Here is a 24,346-nt window from a genome sequence, read left to right as displayed (position 1 = left end):
CTCCAACATCACTGACCACCGTTCCAGACAGCACACGGCCCATTCTGACAAACTGTGGTCTGCCTGTGAGGTAGTCAGTGATCCAGGAGATGGTGGACGCGTCCACACCGGCCACCCGCAGCTTCTCACTCAGCAGCAGTGGCTGGATGGTGTTAAATGCACTGGAGAAGTCAAAGAAAGTGACTCTCACAGAGACACCGGTTCCATCCAGGTGCGACTGAGCTCGTTGCAGCAGGTAGATGATGGCGTCGTCCACTCCCACATGAGGCTGGTAAGCAAATTGCAGAGGGTCCAGCGACGATTTCACCTGCGGCCGGAGGTGGGCCAAGACCAGCCTCTCCAGCACCTTCATCACATGGGAGGTGAGGCGACCGGTCGGTAGTCGTTGAGGCCAGATGGTGCTGACTTCTTGGGACAGGGACCAGGCACGACGTCTTCCACAGCACGGGACTTCCCCAGCCTCAGGCTGAGGGTGAAGAGGCGCTGCAGGACACCAGACAGCTGGGTGGCGAGGTCTTTAGGACCCTGGGGCTGATGCCATCAGGACCTTCAGCTCTGCGCTGGTGTAGTTTCTCCAGCTGTCTTCTCACCTGGTCAGTCGTCACAGAGAGGGGAGGAGGAGCCCATTGTTATTGAGGGCTCGGTCGATGTGCAGCTCAGCAGGGGGACAGAGGGGAGGAGGTGTTTGGGAGGTGTGATGTGTGGAGGAGACGGGGAGGGCTGTGAACTGAACCTATTGAAAAACAGTTCAGCTCGTTGGCCCTCTCCAGGGAGCCCCCTGGCTGTCTCCCTCCCACCTTGAAGCCAGTTATCTGCTTCATGCCAGACCACACCTCCCTTGTGTTGTTCAGCTGGAGTTTGGCCTCCAGCTTCCTCCTGTAGGAGTCCTTGACCTCCCTGAGCTTCACCTTTAGGTTGCGCTGGGCTCTCCTCAGCTCATCCCTGTCTCCAGACCTGAAAGCAGCTTTCTTCATGTTAAGAAGCGCCTTCAGGTCCCTGGTGATCCAGGGCTTGTTGTTGGGAAAGCAGCGCACAGTCCGTGATGGGATGGTGGTGTGTTCACAGAACTTGATGTATTCCGTGATGCAGTCGGTCATACTGTTGATGTCCTCCCGTGCGGTCCACACAACACATCCCAGTCCGTTGACTCAAGCAGTCCTGTAGAGCGTCGTTAGCCTCCAGAGACCACCTCCTCACAGTCCTGGTGGTCACCGGCAGCCTCTTCACCAGAGGAACATACCTGGGTGTCAGCGGACCAGGTCATGATCAGACCTGCCGAGGGGAAGGGCAGTGGCGCTGTATGCGTCCTTAGTATTAGCATACAGCAAGTCCAGAGTTTTATTGTTCCTTGTTGGGCAGTCTATGTATTGATGGAAGGTTGGCAGAGCTTTATCCAGTGTGGTGTGGTTAAAGTCACCAGTGATAGCCATGAATGCTCCAGGCTGATGATTCAGCAGAGCAGACACAGTGGAGTGGATGGTGTCCACAGCTTCCTCAGCGTCAGCTGATGGCGGCACGTACACGACAACCACAATGGCGGACGTGAACTCTCTCGGCAAATAGTACGGGCGCATCCCCACGGCCAACAGTTCAATGTTCGGGCTACAGAAGCGCTCCTTCACGCACACATGGTCCGGGTGGCACCACCGTTCATTCACATAAACAGCGATCCCGCCCCCCCTCTTCTTACCGCTCTGTGTAGCGTCTCTGTCAGCCCGAACAGTCCTGAAGCCGGGCAAAGACGCGCTGTGATCCGGATAGTCCGCGTGCAGCCACGTCTCAGTGAAGCACAGGAGACTGCTCTCACGGAAGATCCTCTCGGACATTACCAGCGCGCCGAGCTCATCCGTCTTATTCGCCAAAGACCTCACGTTCCCCGTTATGATCGACGGTACCGAGGGTTTGTATCTCCTCGTTTTAGCCCTCCGCTTGACACCCGATCTGCAACCGCGAGCCCTTCTCCGTAGCTCCAGCGGGATCACAGGTCTGTCTCCAGGCAGAAGCTTCGGCCTGCACAGCGCGATCAGCTGAGCACGCGAGTAGACGACGGGCCCCGTCATTGTTTTGCTGTAGCTCTCCGATACACACGACAAAGTGAACAAAAGCCACAGTAGAATTATCGAAAAAAGTAGTTATGGTCCAGTGTCCGACCGTAACTAAGACAAACGTGAAAGAAAAGAAAAAGAAAAAGAGAGGAAAAGTGCAAAAAAAAGACAATAAAATAAAAGCAAAACGCCACTACTGGAACAAGCAGCCGTTGGCACAGCGCCATTTCCTGACCGTGCCATTTAATGATTGGCTACATTTGAACAACGTAGAGAGTATAAATAAAAATGAAGGCAAGTTGTCAAAGGGATCTTCTCTCTTGGACAGAGACTTCACGTCAGCCGACACACGTTTACAACGAATTTACACAGAACATCACCGACAGCCGCAGTCGACCCAGATTCGGTAAGAATACATCCGTTTGTCCTTCACATTCTTGTTGACTCGTTGTCAGCAATGTAAAACAGCGAGTCAGGAAAGGATTCAACAATAACAGTTGTCCATGATTGTTGACTTTATAATTTTAAGTTTTACAAAACAACATTTGTAAAAAATACCCATTTCAGTAACCACAGCATGTGCTGCAACAACCTGAAGCTGCAGTGAAAGTAGAGTTAACGTTCGACGCTTGTGCATTGAGGAAGCGGCTGCCGCGTTTCCACCATCTCACTGAGGAATCCAGAGCACCACAACGCAAAGATAACTACAAGGTATAAGAACGGCACAGCAAGCCTGCGCGCTGAATGTCTCGTGCCTTTTATCGGTAGCATGTTCTTTTACTAAACGTTTTTCTTTTTTGGTGATTGTTACGTGTCAGTGTTGTATGTGTGTGTTCCCCTCCCCCCCTTGTGTTCTCTTCAGGTGAAATCAATCGCCACCTAAACCGGCCAATCCAACTCACCTGGGTGCAAGAAGGCGAGCTGGCCAATCGGCTGAGAGGGCCCTGTTTAAAGCCGAGAAGACGGAAGACTTTGGGGTGGTGGTTTTTGGGGAGAGTGTTAATGTGGACACTGCCACCGAGTGATCGAAGGTTTGTGGTGAGAGGTTGTGGACAGTAGGTAAGTTTGGGGTACCCTGTACATTTATGCACTCATGTAGGTACTATGTGTCTAGAAACACTAGGTTAATGGTTGTTGCTGCCTCTGTATTGTTTTGACGCAAACTTTGTTAGAGATGCTAGTGGAGCCATTTTGTTTGTTTCTTTTCAGAGGTAGATAGCCAGGCCTAGTTTTGTTATCTTGAGTTCATTTGTTTGGCGCAACTGTCCCGATCTCTCCCACGTTATTGAACCTTTGTCTTGTGTATTATAAATAAATATTCTTTGACCACGATACTCCTAATTTTGAGCGTTTCCACTTATTCTTTGACTGTCCTGTGTTCGTTCCCCCCGCTTATCCCTTAGACCAAAAGGGGACGTAACAGTGATATAGATGGCTGCTCTTCCATTTGAATACCCCAATGGCGCTACGAAAGGGCTAAGGAAGAGGTTTAAAGACAGGACACTGCGTGGCAATGAAGACATTCTTTATTACGATAACCATGATTCTGGTGAAAAAGCAAACCTGATTTTCTTCACCACAAACCTGAGAGAATGGCAAAACGCAATGGAGACACAGTATGTTGAACTTCAGGAAAGTCAGACACATTCCCAAATCCTACTCAGTTCAGAGAAATACGGTACCATATCGTTGTATCATATTGGAAAAGTTGTGGTAATGGGCATGGCATTAATGAGAAGGTTTGAGTACGATTTTCCAGAGATGAGACAACGTACCCAGAGAACAAACCCACTCCCAGAAATGGCAGCATTAAACATAAACAATGAGGACAGTTCTCCCGACCAGCCAGAGGGCGCTCTTCCAACCCAAACCAACCCATCCATGCCAACCACACCTGATGATATAGATTGATAAAATAGTAAGAAGGAAAATAAATATATAAAATGGATAATTCCAAGTAACTGCTTGTTAACGCTCTAATTATTAAGATTAATTTCATGGATAGGTAACTGGATTGTAAAATCAACTACATATTGTTTTCTGATTTGTTATTCAGTTTGTAATTTACGCTACAACTTCTTTCTGGTGTTCAAATATTAGTTTAGAATCGTGTCCCAAGAGTTAAATCTATACAGACTACGTATCTTCTGATCGAGTCTGGTGACCGTGTCTGAATGTTGTGGGGAAGTAGAGTCGTCTTGTACTCACTGAGCAGGTGGTAGTTGGAGTCCCTCTCGTATTTGAAGGTCAGTCTTCCATAGCTGACATGGTTGAGATTCTTCAGCCACTCGAAATAGGACACCGTCACACCGCCAGCATTCAGGTACATGTCCTGCAGGATGAAACGCGTCACACACACACACACTTTGATCTTTGCTCTTCTGTGTATTGAAATATTTTTTAGGAACTTTCATGTATTTTTTCTTTTAAGATTTTATTTGGGAAGAACTGCATTTCAGTTAAATAAAAAGACACTGGAACTTTCTCATGTATTTTAAGACGTTATGCTTTTGTGAAAGTGTAAAATAAAATAAAAAGTTAAGTATAACACATAATCTGCAGATAAATCTGTTGCTTACACAATAAAAGATGGATTTTAGTCAACATAACTCTTGCTTCCTGTTTTCTGAATAATTTACTTGTCACTTGTTTGGTTTAAGCCTTTGTGTCTTTTGTTTACAAAGTGTATTTAACATTTTTTATTTTGAGGAATAAAATATTCATGACCAAATAACTAACAATTCAATTCTAACGTGAAGCTCCTTCATAAGCAAAATCCCGATAGGTGCTGTCACGTCACGGGCTGTCCCTAGTGCCGTCTAGGGTGGGGCAGTGCAAGGGAGCAATAAAAACTGGCAAAATGCAATGTTTAAAATGAACAGGAAGGTTTATTCATTCCAACAAAAATAAGAAAAAGTCCATAGTCCAACAAAAAGCATCCCGGGGGAGAAAAAGGTTCTTTAAACAAAACTTATCTTCAAAGAAAGTCCACTTATCAAAGTCCTCCTCTGGGTTGTTCTCTTGGGCTGGGGTTCATCCGGGAGGCCCTTCCACTCCTGGCTTGTCCAGCTCCTTCCCTCTTTGTGCTTCTTCTTCTTCTTTTTAGATTTTTTGGCAGATGGCATCCAGTGAACGGTGCATTTCCGCCACCTGCTGTAGTGGAGTGTGGACCAGAGACCCTATCCCCTTACAAAACCAAACAAAACAAAACAAAATACCCACAAAACAAAATCAATAAAACAAACAAAACAAAAGGGAGATTAAAAAATGTCAGTGCTTTAAATTATATTGCTTAATCCTGTTTCTTTCAAATATTGTAATACCTGTCCTGCCCCCAAATTTTACGCATCTGCTAGATTTAGTTCCTCCACTCCCAGCTTCCTCTTCAACATGTGTCGCTCAAGTGTGTATCTCTGACAATGACAAATTATATGCTCTACAGATTCTGGTACTTGACAGTGCTCACATCGTCCTGTTGGGTGTTTATTTACGAGATGCAGTGTTTTGTTCAGCCTTGTGTGCCCGATCCTCAGCCTGGTTTCTATGTGTTCTTCTGCGGTGCTTCTTCTAGCTGGCCTCCCTTTGCCAACTTCCCTCTGCACAGCATACAGATGTCTTCCTGTTTCCCCTACATCCCAACTATGCTGCCATTCCTTAATAATGTTTCTTTTGATAATTGTTTTAACTTCTGCTTTGCTGTGTAAAATGTCCATCTTGTGCTGCCTTTCTAACGCTTGTTTTGCTAGTGTATCTGCTCTTTCGTTTCCTTGTACCCCCGTGTGCTGGTACCCACATAAATGCTACGACAATACCCATATTCTTTAGACGGAACAGTGTTTCATATATTTCATTTATTAAATCCTGCCTGCTATGTGAAGTGAATGATTGTAATGAGAATAGTGCTGAACTAGAGTCTGAACAGACAATGACTTTTTCGACCCGAACCTCCTCTACCCACTGCAGTGCTGTTAAAATGGCCAATGTCTCAACTGTATAAACAGACAGATGCTCTGAGGTTCTCCTTTTAACTTCATATCTTAAGGACGGTATGGTGACTGCAAACCCAGTTCTCCCTGTATCAGGGTCTTTTGATCCATCTGTAAATGCTGGAATAAATGATAAGTATGTCGTCTCCAGTCTATCCTCCACCATTCCTCCCATGTTATTATTGTCTTTAAATTAGAGCTGTGAAACGATTAAAAATTTTAATCGGGTTAATCACAGGTTTTTGTGGATTAATCACATATTACCTATATTCTCGGTATATTTTGTGAGAACATAGAGATTTATGACAAAAGACGGATATATACAATGGTGCTGCAACTCAGCAGTTATTTAGCAGTTTTCTTCCATATGGAACATTAATACATCTTCATCCTAAACAGAATGTTTAAACATAACATTTTTCTCTTGTTTGTCAACCATTAACTCCACCATGATACAATCTAAAGGCCTCTGGTCTTCCTTTAGCAGCTGCTGAGGCAAACTGACTGTGTGGGTTTTCTTCATGAACTGGGCCGTGATGAAAGGGACGGCGGGGACACCGCTGCAAAGCTGAAACCTCACCGGCCCGGACACGGACAGGTGGACAGATTGACAAGTGACTTTTGTTTTGCTCGGTCCCGATGCGCGCGCAGGGAGCTCTGCGGCGCGCGAGACGGAGATCGATAAGTGTTAACGCAACGCGAAGAGACAGAAATGACATGCTGCTGTGGAGATACGATCAACAACAGACGTTTAGTTTAATAAAAGAACAAAGACGTGCTATAGAGAACATGTCAGGGGGCGGGCCAATCTTTTTAATGTCATGCGATCTACCAACACTATAACGCCGCGATCGACTGGCAGGTCGCGATCGACGTGTTGAGACCCCTGATCTACAGGAAGTAAAAGTCGTAACAAGGTTTCCGTAGGTGAACCTGCGGAAGGATCATTACCGATGAACAGACCGTCTGCATGAGAGCGGACAGAGTTCAGATTGAAGTGGTGTATTGGAAGCTCATTTTGCAAGTGACTTTTTTTTCGTCCCGACGACCAACAACAGACGGATTGGAAGCTCATTCTACGCATGCGTTAAATGCGTAAAAAAATAAAAAACTAGTTAAACCTGTAATTGAATTAACTTGAGTTAACGCGTTATTTTTCACAGCACTACTTTAAATGCTTGGGCTTTGTCTAAAAAATAAAGATCAACTGACACTGAGGGAAATAGCCATGGTGGTGTAATTGATAGCGGTATTGCAGGGGTGAATGTTATCTGATCCAACGACATATCTTTGGCTAATTTTCCACTGCTCCATGCGAAACACTCCTGTTTGGCCCGGTCTCTTTCCCAACATGGCAGAAGCACTTTTTTAGTTGGATGCCTTTCTCCAGAATGCCCTTGCAGGTTGGCCCAGTAATTTAAAGTTAGGAGCTTGCGTCTCAAATGCAGCGGCATCTCACCCATCTCCACCTGCAGAGCAGCCACAGGGCTGGTCTTAAAAGCACCACAACACAGTCTCAGAGCTCGGGATTGCAACACTTCCAGCTTCTTTAGTGAAGTTTTTGCAGCTGATCCAAATACGACACAGCCATAGTCAAGGACTGACCTCATCAGAGCGATATAAATATTTTTAATCGCAGCCCTGCTGGCTCCCCATTCTGACCCTGTTAGACACCTCATTAATAATAATAATAATAATAATGCATTTCATTTTTATCGCACTCTTCCTTCAAAGAATCTCAGTGCCACACATATAGTAAAAACAAATAAAACCGATTAAAACATAGTTAAAGCAACCCATAAAAAGAAAAAAAATCAGAATGTAATAGCTGACAATAAATTAACTCAAGGTAAAAGAAATGCCTTCCTGAATAAAAAGGTTTTTAGGCCAGTTTTAAAAGAGTTCAGTGTGAGTTTCCCTCAGGTGGTCAGGGAGACTGTTCCACAAGCGTGGCGCTGCCGAGCAAAAGGCCCGTTTTACATTTCTTTACTATCCTCTGAATATGCTCATTCCATGTTAATTTATCATCGAGCCACACACCAAGGAACCTAAAAACTCTCACTTGTTCAATTATTTGTCCGTACATCTCGATCTGAGCATCAACTCCTCTTTTCCTAGTAAACATGATTGTTTTAGTTTTCCCCACAGAAAATGTGAATCCCCATGAATAAGACCACCTTTCTACCACTTTCACAGCCTCTTGTACTTTACCTTTAATGTGATTTATGTTCTTCCCCCTCTTCCACAGTGCACCATCATCGGCAAATAGAGATCGGCCAATATCACCCTGGACTTGAAGGAAAACATCATTTATCATGATGGAGAACAGTATCGGACTAATGACACTACCCTGAGGTGTACCATTCTCTACCAGGTATCGTCTAGATCAGCGGTTCCCAAACTTTTTAGGCCACGCACCCCCTTCTACATCCCGACCGGGTTCACGCACCCCCAATCCCCCACACCTTTAAAAAAAAACGCAAGAGCCTATTTATAGCCGCATAAAATCTAAGTGGTGCTAAGTGAGAGTGTGCTCACCTGCCGCGCGCGAGCCGAGAAGAGTTGTTGACGGGGGGGGGGGGGGGGGGGGTAACATTTGGCCACATACTTACATCTATTAATGCGACGGATGGGCCTGCATCTTTGCACAAAGCTCTCAGATGTTTGGCGCAATTGAAGTCAAAGTCAAAGTCAGTTTTATTTGTCAATTTTCCATATGTGCAAACATACAGAAGATCGAAATTGCATTTCTCTTCTGTCCAACATAAAGTGAATTGTGCAACATATAGACAGAGTGCAAAAATAGTTTAAAAAAACATGTAAACATATAGACAACATAAAGTGCATAGACAACAGAAAGTGCAAAAATAGTAAAAAACATGTAAACATATAGACAACATAAATTGTGCTAGCAGCATTCAGACATGTGAGTCTGAGAGAGGACGGAGTGGGAGGATGGGGAGAGAGTTCAGCTTCCTGACAGCCTGGTGGATGAAGATGTTGGACAGCCTGGTGGTGTGAGCCCGGAGGCTCCGGTATCTCCTCCCAGAGGGCAGGAGGCTGAAGAGACCGTGTGAGGGGTGGCAGGGGTCACTCACAATCGAGGTCGCTTTGCGGGTGAGGCGGGTGTTGTATATGTCCTGCAGGGATGGGAGGGGGGGGAGTGAGGCACCCATGATCCTTCCAGCTGCCTTCACTATGCGCTGCAGGGCGTTCCTGCTGTGGTCTGTGCAGCTTCCGCCCCACACAGTGATGCAGTTGGTCAGGATGCTCTCGATGGTGCCGCGGTAGAAGGTGCACATGATGGATGGGGGGCTCCCTGCTTTCCTCAGTTTCCGGAGGAAGTAGAGGCGCCTCTGTGCTTTCTTTGCCAGCGATGTAGTGTTGGCTGTCCACGAGAGGTCCTCACTGATTTCCACCCGCAGGAATTGAAGACAGTTTAAGCCTCAAATCCTACTTAATTAAAAAAAAATTATGTTTAATATTCATCATTACACCATTAGACCACCATTACATTTTTCCTCTCGCGCACCCCCTAGAGGCAGCTCGCGCACCCCTGGGGGTGCGCGCACCACACTTTGGGAATCCCTGGTCTAGATAGTGCTGCCCCAATTCTGACTTGAATAAACCTGTTCATTAAAAAATCTTTAATCCAATTATATGTTCTCCCCCCTATTCCCATCATATTTAATTTGATCAATAACCATTCCCTCCAAACCATATCATAAGCCTTTTCCACATCAAAGAACACAGCCATCACTGACTCCTTATTCACCTGGGCCTTTCTGATTTCTGTTTCTAAACAAATAATTGGGTCCATAGTACCTCTACCTTTCCGAAATCCACTTTGATAAGGTGTTATCATTCCCCTGGACTCCATATAAAATCCTAGTCTATCTGTATTCATTCTTTCCATTATGTTACCTACATGGGATGTTAATGCTATGGGTCTGTAATTCATTGGGTTTGATGAATCTTTACCTGGTTTCCTGATTGGGATAATCACAGCTTCTTTCCAAGATCTAGGTAGTGTCCCCACTTGCCAAACCTTATTATAAAAAATTAACAATTTCATCATTGCTCTACTACCTAAATGCTTAAGCATTGTATAACAAATTTCATCCTTTCCTGGTGATGTCAGTCCTCCTCTTTCTATTGCTCTTTTCAGTTCTTCTAATGTAAATGGGGCATCACTAGGACTATTAGTATCATCTCTCTTTCCAAGAACATCGGGGTGAGCTGATTGTGTCCTTTCCCGTCCTCTCTTACCTTCTACCGTCAGGTTGTCAGAGCTGTGGATTTCTGTTAGTGCTTTTGCAATTATCTCTGCCCTCTCCCCATCTGACGCTGCTGTTTCCTCCCCCCTCTTCAACACTGGATACTGCCACACTTTCCTAATTCCTCTCATGCTTCTAATCATCCCCCAAATCTCTCCCACAGGTGTTGCTCTTCCAATTCTGCTACAATAATTCTGCCAGCTTTCCCTTTACGAATGATTCTACGAACCTTTGCTTGTGCTAGTTTGTATTCTATTAAAGTTTGGAAATTATGCGATCTTCTTAATACCTTCAGAGCTTTGTTCCTTTCTTTTACTGCTCTCCCACACTCCTCAGTCCACCAGGGGACTGCCTTTCTTTTCATCCTTCCTTTACTTTTAGAAATTGTTTGAGTCGCTGCTTCCAGTATTGTAAGTGTCATTTTTGTATCAATCTCCTCAATATCTTCATTGATTTCAATTGTATCCATTTCACGCTCACATATATATTCAAAAAGTTCCCACTTTGCCCTACTAAATACCCACTTACCTACTGTGTCTCTCTGTTCTTTCCTCCGTTGTATTGACACTTTACAATTTATTGGGAAGTGATCTCTCCCCACTGATGTTTCATCCTCTATATCCCACTCACATATCGCTGCTAAATTTCTTGATACAATAGTTAAATCTAGCGCAGATGTGTTCCCCGTGTGGACATCTAATCTAGTCCCTCTGCCATCATTTAAACACACTAGATTATTTTCTTCTAGTAACTCTTCTATTGCCTCTCCGTTTGCATCTGTTCTTACGCCACCCCATAGTGTGCTATGTGCATTAAAATCTCCACACAGCACCACCTTGTTGCCACCCATCCCTTCAATTTGTGCCACTCTATTCGCCTCTAATTTTTTACAAGGATTATAAAAATGTATTACCATTATCTTTTCTTCGCTAGCCCAGATCTCCACTGTTACATACTCTAGTTCAGTTCCTGTCTTTACTTCTCTAAATGTAATGTCTTCACCAATGAATGTGGCACCTCCTCCTCCTACACCACCCTCCCTATCACCCCTAACACACGTGTATCCAAATATTCTGAAATCCAAATTCGGCCTAAACCATGTTTCCTGTATGCATATGACATCTGGTTTAATAGATACATTTTCAACATATTTTTTTAATTCTTGTCCATTAGCCAACAAACTCCTAGCATTCCATTGTAGTAGGTAAAGCATTGTGTTTTAAACCTATCCGTCCCCTACTTGCTCTTGACTTGCTTGAATACTGAGATCATTTCTTACTTCCTCCCACGTTAATCCTCTGATATCTAAATGGTTAACTGCTGCTTTAACAATGATCTGGATTCTCTCCGTCTTGGATTTGACCTCCATTGTAGCATTCACTACCCCTGCTATGAAAGTGACTAGCTTTTTTAAATCTATCATTATTTTCCCCTCACTTGGCTGCTCTAGGACTGCTGTGGGCTGTTTTACTGCCTTAGTTTTCCCCTCCGTCCCTCCACTCTGGCCCATTCTCTTCACTGCCTCTGCATAGGTGATTTTATTCTGCACCCTCACCTGCTGTACTTCCCTCTCCCTTTTCATCACCTCACACCCATAGTAAGCCACGCTGTGCTCTCCCCCACAGTTACAACACTTTGGTTGCTCATGTCTACATTGTCCGTACTCGTGATCTTCTCCACACCTTGCACACCTCCTTCTGCCTTTACATGCTTTAGCTGTATGTCCAAACCTTTGACAGTTGTAACACCTCATAGGCTTTGGTATAAACTCCTTCACTGTGTACCTTATGTAGCCTAATGACACTTTCTGTGGCAGCTCTTCCTCCTCAAAATCCAGCACAACGTAATCCCTGTCTTTCCTGACCCCGTCTCGAGTCACCTGCAGCCTTCGGGCTCCTTTCAAAGTTCCTCTAAGGTTCGCTTTAATTTCCTCCATCGTGACTCCAACCGAGACCCCCCAAATCACTCCCTTACTCCACGTACTTTCTTTTTGGATATGATTTGAGCTCACTTATTTGCACCGTCCTATTTCCTTAATCCTGTCCGCTCGCTCTCTTTGCTCTTCATTTCTACAAACAATCAATAAGTTTCCGTCTTTCAAAACTTTCGCCATGACAATATCTCCAATCTGATTTTTTAACACGGTGGTTAGTTTCACCGGGCTCATGGCAGAAACCCCTCCCTCTTCTCCAAATCTCAAAATGACTTTAAACTCCGAACTGTCTGGCTCGTCTGATCCTCCATCTCTACTACTCTTGTGACTGTCTCTCTTCGTGTTAGTCGCACCAACATTACCCCCTCCTGTCACACTCCTTCCCTTAGTAGGCCTACTTTGGCTAGTATCCATACATTTGTCACTTTCTCCCAGGTCAGAATCTCCCCACTCTGGTCCAGTCACATCACAGTTGTTTCGCCCCATCACAATTTTCTTCATGTCCTTATGTTTCCTCATTTTGGAAACTTCTTTTTTCCAACCTCCAACTGACAGATGTGCCTTGACGACAGAATCATCTGCCAGGTTCCTCTCACTGTTTTGTTTTGTAGTTTTCACCATCCAATTCTTATCCGCCGCGTTGCAACCAGCAGGAACGAACCAGCTCCTCCAACGTCCAGCTGCTCTCACCCCTCTTTGTGCTCTGCCCTCTGTCTCCTCTTAAGCTTCCCAGCCCTGCCTCAATTAGATGTCCTAAGCACCTGCAGCTGGGTGAGTGGTGAGGCAGTCTGGGAGATGTAGTTTCCAACTGAGCGGCCATTTTGTCAGGTGGCCACTGTAATCGAGTGGGAACATAGCGTCCCTCCAGTACCTGTCCCCTTGTGATGCCACAGTGCCAATACATTTGTGATACCACTTTTGGGAAATAACCAACACTGGTCTAACTTTGGCAAACATGTGTATGTTCATGTAGTTACCCCATCACTCCGAAATTGATTAATTGAGTTAAATTTGATGCCACAGTGAAGTTTTCTAAAAAAGATTGTCGCAGATAATATGGTTTGTTTTGACATTTCAGAAACCGATTTATTCAGCAGAGCTGAGGGAAATGAGTAAACAAATAATATAATTTATTTTTATTTTTAAAGCTTCATATCTGAATGTTCAGAGTGTTTCCAATGTTGTAGTTTGCATTTCTGTGTGCGTTATGTGTGCTCACAGGAAGAACCATGACGTTGTTCTCCAGGAAGAACTCGTCAGCAGCTGGAGTGGTGGGTCCATTGGCACCTTCAGCAATGATCTGGAAGAGACCAACAACACACATACACACTTCACATGACTGCAAACAAGTTGTAACTCATGTGGAGTAAACTACCAGCTTAAAGCACGGCATTGAGGACAGATATCATTCTGTTTCGTGTGCAGTAGTGAGTTAGTTCGTTGGCTACAGTAGACCGCATGAACAGATGTGTAGAATGACTTGTCTCGTGTTGTAACTCTAGAGTAGCAGATATTCTGTGTAGCTTTGTATGGCTTCGTGTGTGTTTGGCCTCAATGTTTAGAAACAGGGTTTTTAACCAGGAAGCAATACCCAATGCTCATCTTTCCTCAGCTGTTAGTGCGGAAACTTGAATTGTGTTCATGTGTTGCATGAGAAAACAACAGCAGTTGTTCCACAAGTTATTACAAACACAAGAGGAATTTCTGGTGAAATCAGCTGATCATGCTTAACAATACAATGAAAACAACTATATTTGATGGCAATAAAGAAAACATCTCGGGTTTGAATATTTCCCTCAATGTAAAGATCAAATAGCTTCGATGAAGAATTCAAACAAGCTGGTAGAGAATATACGTCTGACTATTCTTTTTAAAAGGGAAACCTGGAAAACGAAACGTTTTCAGGGACGTTGGAGCAGCTGATACTGATCACCTCTTGTCATCGTCTCGTTGCTTTTTAGTCTTTGTGAAACTGGTTTGCATGCCATCCGGAGAAACAACGCAGTGTGGTAATTAGTCTTAGTTATTTGAATTGCTGTGTTAAATAACATTGATTCAGTGAGGGAATCGGAACTCGAAGAGAATGAAGGTTTGGGTTTTATCAAGTATTACCTTTATGTGTAGTCCTGTGTATAGCTTGAATTTTGGGATGTGTACTTGTTTTAGGGTTGTTATTTTCATATTTCCCACTAACTAGTCTGAACCCTGGCTGTTCTGAGGATCGCGCACATCAACGGTCTCAGCCAATCAGAGGATGCCCTTCTCCTCTCAGTCAGTGTGATGCCACCTTTCACTGCTCATCTGCCCGTCATCAGTGTGTATGTGTGGGTGTGTTGCGTTAACATAGAACCGGTTCAGCCAGAAAAGTGTGTGTGTGTGTGTGTGTTTGTGTCTGGGCAGGTTAGGGTGTTTTTACTTTGAGGCCAATGGAAACTAGGGTTGGGTACCGGAGACCGGTGCTAATATGGTACCGGTTCCAATACAACCGGTGTTGCGTTTCGGTGCTTCTTTCCGGTGCCTGAGCCGATTGAAATTGAAAAAAACTATTGTTGTGAACTTCTCTGGTGACTCCGCCCTGTCAGCAGGTTGCGATAGCCTCTCATATTTAACTTTGAGAGCGGAGGCATGCGCAGTGTGTCAGTGCGGTTACATGCAATCGAATTATTGGCTTAGTCGGACTGAAATCGAATTATCCGTTTCATGTAAACACCTTAGTCGGACTATGTGCGGTCCGACTTCGGTCCGATTAACACCCCTGGATAGCTCGGTCCGATCCAGTTGATAATTCGACTCTCGCGGCATGTAACTCTGAATTCGATTCGCAACTGGACTTTGCGTCTTTGCGCATGCTCGAGATCCCTCCGCCCTCCCTCCCTCCCATGTCGTGACCCGGAAGTCGAAAGAGACGATAAATTAAATTCTCCGTGTACCGACGGCGTCTTCTCTCCGTTATCAACTCAGCCAATAGCGCCATTTGCATTCGCTGTACTCCTATTAACACCATGGAAGAATAGTAGAGGGATGTAGCTTCGCCTTGCTCTCTGTTCGCCATCTTTCTCGAAATGTTGTTGTTGGTGGTGGTGAAGAGGTCAAGCGGAAATGGCTGTATCACCACGAGTTGTAATGAAAACAGCGCCGCCTATCGTATCGGATATGACATGCTTTCGACCAATGATTCGAATTACTCACTGCCATGTATATTGGGATAACAGCAGATCCCCCAAAAGATAGCATAGTCCGACTAAAGCAAGATTCGAATTATACCATCATGTAAACGCACTGTGTGACTACGTGAACCCGTGTGGACTGGGATGGATTAACGAACGGGCCTACCGGGCCCAGGCCCAGGGGCCCATGAGCTCAGGGGGCCCCTGGGCCAGAGCCTCCGCGCGTGACGTCGCTGTTATTAACATTGTATTGATATGAATATGATGATATGACACGATGCGCCGTAGCCGGTATATGCTAGGCTTAAATCATTCATGTCAGTAACAGGGCCCCAATAGTCCTACTGAGGGATGGATTACCGAACGAGCCTACCGGCAGTGGTGTATAGTAACGAAGTAGAAGTACTTCGTTACTTTACTTAAGTAGTTTTTTTGGGTATCTGTACTTTATTTTACTACTTATATTTCTGTTTACTTTTACTTTTACTTCACTACATTTTGCAATGAAAACTTGTACTTTTACTCCGATACATTTCCCCTGAAACAGTATCGTTACTCGTTACTACGGAAACAAATAATCATGAGAAACATCGGGGACTGTTGTGGAACACACCGCAGCGCACCTGAACGCAGCACGAACACCAGGTTGGGGATCAGTGGAACGTCCGTGGCCATATTTGGGCGAACTCTTTTCTTTTGTCGGAGTGAAAGTTTCTTCCTACCGGATGAAGTGCCTCTTATGCCGACCGAAAGCTACGGAGATACTGGCCTTCAACAACTCACCAACCTCAGGAAACACATTGAGGTAAATTAAGATGAATCCCATGAGTCGCAACGTTAATGTTTAGTCATCATAAACCTGTTAAGATATCTAGCAGTGTTGCCCTCAGGATTGGAGTACGATATATCTTTGGCAGGAGAGGGGGAGGCAGGTGTCTGATTGTCCTACGCATGTTGTATGTTAGGCTAACGTTCGCTAGCTATCGTCAATTAATGAGACAATTAGCGTGAGTGGAGTAGACGGATCTCTAGCGAGTTAATGAGCTGAAGAAGTGTTGACAGTTGTGAGAATTTGTTGATTTGAGTCGTCTTAGCTATAATATAATGCTAATCATTACAGCATTATTATAATTATTTGTATTAATATTATAAGAGTGACGGTCCAGTAATGGCGACGATATTGATTTGGGACTGTTGTTGTGTTTAACTACAGATATACAAGTACATATTCACAAATCAACTCTGGATGCACGGACAGTGCATGAAACTAAATGTATAAACTTCAAATTAAAACAAACTATTTTGTACAAAACTTTAGGTTGGGGTCATGACATGTTAGGAAGTGTTATTAATTCTATCATGTCTGTAATACTCTCACTTTATTTCAGGAATGGACTACATCAAGCAGCACATGGAAGAACCCTCCCTGCAGCTAGGTGATGCCACCAGGTCCAGTTCATCTGATGAAGAGGACTTCTTCTTCGTCATCTCAAGCGCATGACAGCAGCAAACAGCTGGATGAAGACGTGGATCACGTTGAATTGCTGAAATGCTTCCCAACTGTGTGCTGCTGTCTGTGAAGCTAGACACATTCTACCTGCACCATCAGGGCCTGTGAAGCTAGACACACTCTACCTGCACCAGGGCCTGTGAACGGCTCATCAGCATCGCAGGACTCGTCTTCAGCCCCAGAAGAGCGACACTGACATCTGTCCATTTTGAAAATCAACTTCTTTTGAAGATGAACAAGACATTTTTCACTTTAAAGTGATGATTCTGGTTGTTACTTTTGGTTCTGCTTTTTTCTGTGTTAATCGTGTTTTTATATTTTAGTAATTTCATAATATTCATATATTGCTAAGTTCATCCGAGCTCATACTCCTTGTTCATGGCGGCCACAGCACCCAAACAAATAAACTTCATAATTCTCAACATTCTGACCCTTTGTTTTTTTTATTAACAGCATTTACTTTTACTTTTACTTTCAATACTTAAGTACATTTAATATCAGAAAATTACTTTTGATACTTAAGTACAAAAAAAATCTGATACTTTAATACTTTTACTCAAGTAGTATTCTCATAGGTGACTTTTACTTTTACTTGAGTAATTCTCCAGTCAAGTATCTTTACTTTTACTCAAGTATGACTTTTGGGTACTTTATACACCACTGGTGTGATGCCACCTTTCACTGCTCATCTGCCCGTCATCAGTGTGTGTGTCTGTCTGTATGCACTGTATGTGTGTGGGTGTGTTGCGTTAACATAGAACCGGTTTAGCCAGCAAAGTGTGTGTGTTTGTGTCTGGAGCAGGTTAGGGTGTTTTTACTTTGAGGCCAATGGAAACTGATGACTGCATGTTGCCTTATTAAGCAAACTGACATTCACACACTGACTACACGTTGCACCACACCTCTAACAACACACACACACACACACACACACACAGTACACTTTATATAACTCGCAATTACAAACCACACCAACACTAATCACCATGTTTATGTTGGCATCAAAGCAGACTCGCTGATTTTATAAACAGTACCAGTGAAATTAAAAAGGTTTTGTTGAAATCCAGCAACTGTCATGAATTTATTTGAAGGGGGAGAAAGACTGTGGACTCTTGCTGAATTTGGATGTTTGTTACCAAGAGTTGAAAATAGAAACTTGGTAGCTCTTACATGTCTTACATGGACTTCATTTTAGAAAAAAAATATTTTACTGAATTGTCCTGCAGCTTTAAATTCAGTTTATTTTTATGCTGTCCACGTTTTGTCTTTCTGGAGTAGGATCACTTGAGAAGATGTACAACGCGTGCAATTGGTCGGTGTGTTTCCTGGACCGCTGAACGAGCCGTAAAGGCGAGAACAGCTGCGCCGGTTAAATAGAAGCATCAATGAAAGTGTAACAATTCTCAATTATCTATCGGTCCAGAGACAAAGTCGACTGGGTGCGCACCGCAATCTGCCGTTAGTGAGCCCTGGTCTAGAGGTAGTAGATCCAGCCAAGGAAAATAGTGAAAAATATGAAAATATAACAATAGTGAGTATATGTCAAATTAGCAATGGGATAGTACACTGAACAAAACTATTTAAGCCCTTCTTAGAGGTGATACATTTAAATATTTAAATATGGTTTGATACATTTCATTAAATCAATAACAAGGATGAAGATATTTATCTTTAATGGGTGCAACACAACATGTAGGAATTCTTTAATGTATTAGATTTAGGTTAGATGGTGTACATATCAACGCAATGTAATGTGTTAAATTGGGGACTACCCTTTGCATATGCCAGATCTCATGCTGTCGTCTTTCCGCCTTCTCTTCTGACTGACCTGACCAGATGGGCAAGATAACGGACTCATACCAATTAAATAAATAACACTTCTGTCAACATTTTAAAGGTGGAATTGTTTCTTTTGCTGAATGTATGCCGATATTGTAAGCTTTTAAAGTTGAACATGTTTAAGCGGATTTGAAGATTTCCACCATTGGATCCCATTCATTATTTATTCCATAAAACAATTAATCATTTGAAAATTTGAAAAGATAACAAATATTTGAAAATATACAGTAATAGGCTATGTGAACATAAAAATAAAAATAAGATTGATTTAGCTGAAAGTATGAAGATCTTAGAAGCTTTTAAAGTTGAAGACTTTCTCCATTGTGCATTCCAACTAATTAACAGGGAGGAAGCTGGAGAGGGAACCCACGCTGCCAATCTGAGAACATGCAAACTCCACACTGAGGGACCACCCCGACCGGGAATTGAACCCACAGCCCTCTTGCTGTGAGGCGACAGTGCTAGCCACTACACCACCGTGCAGCCCCACACATCTAACCTAAAAAAAATCTAATAATAGAAAGAATTCCTACATTTTGTGTTACACCCATTAAATATAAATATGTTCATTTATGTAATTCATTTAATAAAATGTATCAAACCATATTTAAATGTCACCTCTCAGCAGGGCTTGAATCGTTCTTTGAGCGCTGTAACTGGAAAAATATAACTGTTATTGGATCAATATCACTGTAAAGTAATAAAAATTAATAAAGTTATAAAAAATAATAAAATATTTTTTTTAAACGTAATTAAAAGTACAAAAGTAATTTAAAAAAGTACAAAAGTAATAACAAGTACAAAAGTAATGAAAAAGTACCAAAGTAATAAAAAGTACAAAAGTAATGAAAAAATACAAAAGTAATTAAAAGTACAAAAGTAATGAAAAAGTACAAAAGTACTGAAAAAGTTAAAAAAAAATTTAGAAAGAAAAGTTTAATACATTTAAAAAGTACTAAAAAGTCATAACAAATTTAGTTATAAAAAATTATTAAAAAGTACTAAAAAGTTACAAAAAAGTTTAAAAGTTATAAAAAATTATGAAAAAGTAAAAAAGTTACAAAAAAGTTTAAAAGTTATAAAAAAATATTTAAAAGTAAAAAAGTACTAAAAAGTTATAATTTTAAAAAAAAGGAATTAAAAAGTTTTTTAAATTTAAAAAGTACTAAAAAGTCATAAAAAGTAAAAAAGTTATAAAAGTTATAAAAAGTTATAAAAAATGTTAAAAAGTTAAAAAGTAATAAGAAATGTAAAACCATTCACACCTATCGGCAATTTAGAGATAAATTAGAGCAAGTCTATGGATTGTGGGAGGGAGCTGGAGAGGGAACCCACGCTGCCAAGGGGAGAACATGCAAAGAAGGAAGGACCACGCCCACCGGGAATTGAACCCACAGCCCTCCCGCTGTGAGGCGCCAAGTGCTGGCCATTACACCACTGTGCAGCCCCACCCATCTAACCTAAAAAACTAACCTCCATATAAAAAAGTTAAATACTAATAACAAAGATAAAAAGTAGTAAAAAAGTAATGAAAAGTTATAAAAAAGTGTAAAAATTATAAAAAGTTATAAAACAAGTTAAAAAGTATTAAACATGTAATAAAGTATTAAAAAACACTCACCTATGGGCAATTTAGAGATCAATTAACATGAGCATGTCTTTGGACTGTGGGAAGATGAATTATAAAGTTATAGCTAACACTTGTCAACATTTTAAAGGTGGATGTAGCAGCTCTCACGCCGTTACCTGTGGGTTTCCCCCAAAAGCACCAAGGATCAGCCATGACCAAAGAGGTTCCGTTTGACAACATATTCTTTATTGTGGTTCACACAACCCAGAGCAGACCGCAACACTGCGCCTCTGCTCACTCTCACCTGAGAGCTTTTATGAGGGCGGCCTCGGCTGCTGACTGATTGACAATCACCAGCAGCCGAGGCCAAATTGGACACAGCTGCCACAGTGGAATTGTTTCTTTAGCTGAATGTATGCCGATATTGTAAGCTATTAAAGTTGAACAAGTTTAAGCGGATTTGAAGATTTCCACCATTGGATCCCATTAATTTTTTATGGAATAAAAAAATTAATCATTTGAAAATTTGAAAACATAAAAAATATTTGAAAATATACAGTAATAGGTGAAAGCTATGTGAACATTAATAAATTAAATGGCTGAATTTGCTCAAAATATGAAGATACTGTAAGCTTTTTAAAGTTGAAGATTTTCTCCATAGGATATGAAGAATTAAAAACATTAAAGTATTTAAAGATAAACATTTGAAATATGAAAAGTCTTTCCCCTCTATTGCTGAAGAAGCTGCATTTTTTTTTATTTGAATTGTTTAAATAGCTGAATATATGGCGGACAAAAAAAGGTACGGAAGAAATAGAATTTAAAAAAAGTTTAATAAAGACAAGAACAATAGTTGGACTGCAGAAGCATTCCAACTAATTACTTGAATATTGTTATTTTAGCTGTATTTGATAAGAGTTAGACTAACTTTATTACATTTTATTGCACTGATGTGCTAAAGTAGAGTTGGAGTTGCACATAATTATTGGATGGAAAACCTGCCGACAATGTAATCGATTTCATCCAATGAGTTGTTTTTTTGAGTAAGTCTCATGACAAGAATAATTTGTAGTCATACTGAAAATATATTTGTCACAGTATAGAATGTCATTAAATGTAATATGCAATAGCAAACAATATAACAAAAATAAACTGATGCAACAACACTGCATGTTTTTCTGAAGATTTTATTAGTTTCCAAAAATGAACAAAATAAAAGTAATAACCTCCAAAATAGTGTCAACGTCGAAGAACTGGATGATTAAAAGTGAGGAAAGTTCTACCACGGGACGGGCGATGAAAGCGACGCCTCAGGCCCTCCCTGCTCCCCTTTCTTGGCCAGCGGAGGAGTCGGGGTGAAGCAGCTTTTAATAGACGAGCAAAGGGAAAGCACTGAAAAGAGGATGAGAATCCATCGGAAAAAAGAAGAAGAAAAAATGTATCTTATTTGGCATCTTTATTATTATCCACTGCTCCTGAAGAGTTTGACTACAAACTCATTAACAAAATCTTTATCCTTTCATTTATCCGTGAACATAAATCTAAATCCCTTTTCATTAAAGTGTAATATAATTGGCCATCTCTTTTAGAGCAGACCTTTTTCTGAAGAAAGGCATCTTTAGTGCTATCCAACTGCAATAGTCCGTTGCACGTTTATTCAGCGAGAACAAAATGGGCGATCTGAACACGGCTGCCATACAACAATATCAAGAACGTCTATATGAGGGGAGAGGGAGGATGTAACCGTCTCGATATAACCTCAGGCAAAACAGGGCAACAGTGAAACAACTGCAGATACAGAATGATGGCAGCGCAAAGATCACAGGACAAATACCAGGCTAGCCAGTGTGTGCGTACATATATAAGAGCCAAAGGGCAGCGGTAAACAGTGATATGTTCTGAAGGCTGTTTAGAGGGTGGAAGAGGCAGGACGGGGTGATCAATAGCAGGAGGTAGAGGAATTGTGGGTCGTTATTGGCCATTTATGTGAAGGTAAGCCCCGCCTCGTTGTAGACTTTGAAGACTTTCTCAATGGCGTTGACGTAAGCGGCCGTCCGAAGGTCCTAACCCAGGTTGTACTTGATTGCTGTGCGCATGATTTGCTAGAAAGGCAGAAGAAGAAAACATGTTATTTAAATCTTTGCAAACAGCAAGTCTAGCCACTCGATGGCTTCCCATCCATCGGAGGGAAAAGCAGCACGCACAAATTACTAGCAACAAGATTGCAGCAGGAGATTAATCCTCGGCACGGGGGGCTGTTCCTCTGTGGTGTTGTGAATTGGAATAATTTGCCTTTGCACATTACAATGAGGAACTATTGCAAAAAGAAGGTCAAGCTAATGACTGGTGGAACACCTGAAACGTGGTTTCTGTAGCGTTGATCAAAATGTTTGTTTTTTTAAAGACAGTTTCTCATTCCTGCAAACTATAACATTTTTGGATCAAAACTAACCAAATTCAAAAACGTAGATTATATTTTGCATGTCAAAATGTAACATTTATGACTTGCAACCTGACCTATGGCTATGGGATGGATGAATTTGTCATCATAGTATATATGCAAGTATGTTCAAAGGAATTATACATAGTTTGTGCACTGAAAATGTTTAACTATTCTATCTATATCTATTTATTTTGTACTTGTATTAATATATTACATTTTTGTTCATGACTGTGTGTAAACGTCATTCTGTAAAATAAATGTTACTGCTTTTTGGCTGTTCGGAGGAAAATAAAAATTTTAAAAACTACTTTCTGTATTTAACATGCAAATTCTTTCACCCGTTCATGTCCTCATAAGTCATCATAGTGCAATCACAAGGAATCAGGATGTGAACAGCAGAAGAGTTTTAATCACAGGACACGGATGAACTGCAGTGTGACCGCCAGCAGGTTAACGAAGCATCCAATCCCACCTCTTATGGTGTCGTCTAGACAGTAAGACCTACAATTATGTATTGGGTTCATCTTTTGACATTTAAAATCACTTTTGTCACTACCTTTTTTTTAAAGTATGCAACACAAATTTCTAGCAAAGTAATTCCTCATTTAACATGATCAGGACACACAAAATGTATTGATTAACTAAATAAAAAGGCAATTGACAGTTGCCTAGCTACTGGAGCAACAGTGTTTACTGCACTTCTAGTGGCAACTAAAACACATTTAACGGCCTCCTGAAACACAATCCAACTGGTTTCAATGTCCCAAAAACTAAATGCAAACAGTCATAACTAATGTTACCGCTTGTAGTAGGCAAGAAACATGTAAAAAGTTTGGAAATTAAATCACTTCTTTCCTTGTTTTTAGAACCAAGGCCTTTTAAAAAGAAATGGAATCAGAAATAAATGCTTTAAAACTTTTTTCAAGACCTGCAAATACCCAATTGTAAGTGTTTTTAACACATTATTTTTACTATGCATGATTTGACAGATTTTATTGATGATTTAGATATTTACATTCTATGTACTACATCTCTACGTTTTAACTTTCACGCCTGTAAAAATGGCAATCTAAAGCAAAACATTGTGCAATGAGAATCGTTTGAGATCTAAGAGCCAACAACAAAAGTTTATCTTAAATCCATCATTTCCCCAGGAAAAAGTTGAGTCTTATTGATCTACAGAGAGATGGGGGACATGACAAAAAACTGAGGACCATTGCACCTAGCTAACATTTCCAAATATCTAAAGTGTAAGTCATCTCAGCCTGAGAGACGAGATAACATTGCTCCTGCTCACGATAAAACAAGTTGGACTGCGTTATGTCCCGAACGATCTCTTACCCGGGCAGATCTCTCCATGGTGTAGGCCAAACCAGAGTGAACGATATCCTTCTCAGAGGCACCCTGCGAAAGGAAGATTATTATTATCAACAATAATGATCGGGATTGAGAACACACATTAGCGTAGCTGCAATTACCATTGAGAATTTGGTGTTCATGTTAATATAAATTGTAATACGGGTGAAATCAAGCATTCCGATTGGTTGAGAGAGAGTCACGAGTTGTGCTTTATACG

General features: G+C 41.8%; 1 protein-coding gene and 1 long non-coding RNA gene across 3 annotated transcripts in view; one reads left to right on the top strand and one right to left on the bottom strand.

The window, feature by feature from the left end:
• Positions 1-2,359: 2,359 nt before the first annotated feature.
• The window catches only part of LOC130203460 (uncharacterized), a 25,607-nt gene continuing 3,620 nt past the window's right edge, over positions 2,360-24,346 (top strand). Inside the window, exons 1-3 of one of the 2 annotated variants that reach the window (XR_008833501.1) lie at positions 2,360-2,451; positions 2,613-2,756; positions 2,864-4,659. This is a non-coding gene — a long non-coding RNA (uncharacterized LOC130203460). Of the gene's footprint in view, positions 2,452-2,612; positions 2,757-2,863; positions 4,660-24,346 lie in introns of those variants that run through there. The other variant, XR_008833500.1, reaches the window with a different exon arrangement.
• The window catches only part of glud1b (glutamate dehydrogenase 1b), a 16,649-nt gene continuing 13,799 nt past the window's right edge, over positions 21,497-24,346 (bottom strand). The window contains exons 12-13 of the mRNA XM_056429637.1: positions 24,112-24,174; positions 21,497-22,429 (exon numbers count right to left, since the gene is read on the bottom strand). Coding sequence (XP_056285612.1) covers positions 22,391-22,429; positions 24,112-24,174 — 102 coding nt within the window. The 3' untranslated portion in view covers positions 21,497-22,390. The remainder of the gene's footprint in view (positions 22,430-24,111; positions 24,175-24,346) is intronic.

This window comes from Pseudoliparis swirei, chromosome 13 (genome assembly GCF_029220125.1).
Source record: "Pseudoliparis swirei isolate HS2019 ecotype Mariana Trench chromosome 13, NWPU_hadal_v1, whole genome shotgun sequence".
NCBI classification, from domain to species: domain Eukaryota; kingdom Metazoa; phylum Chordata; class Actinopteri; order Perciformes; family Liparidae; genus Pseudoliparis; species Pseudoliparis swirei.
This window is presented reverse-complemented; position numbering and strand designations above follow the sequence as displayed.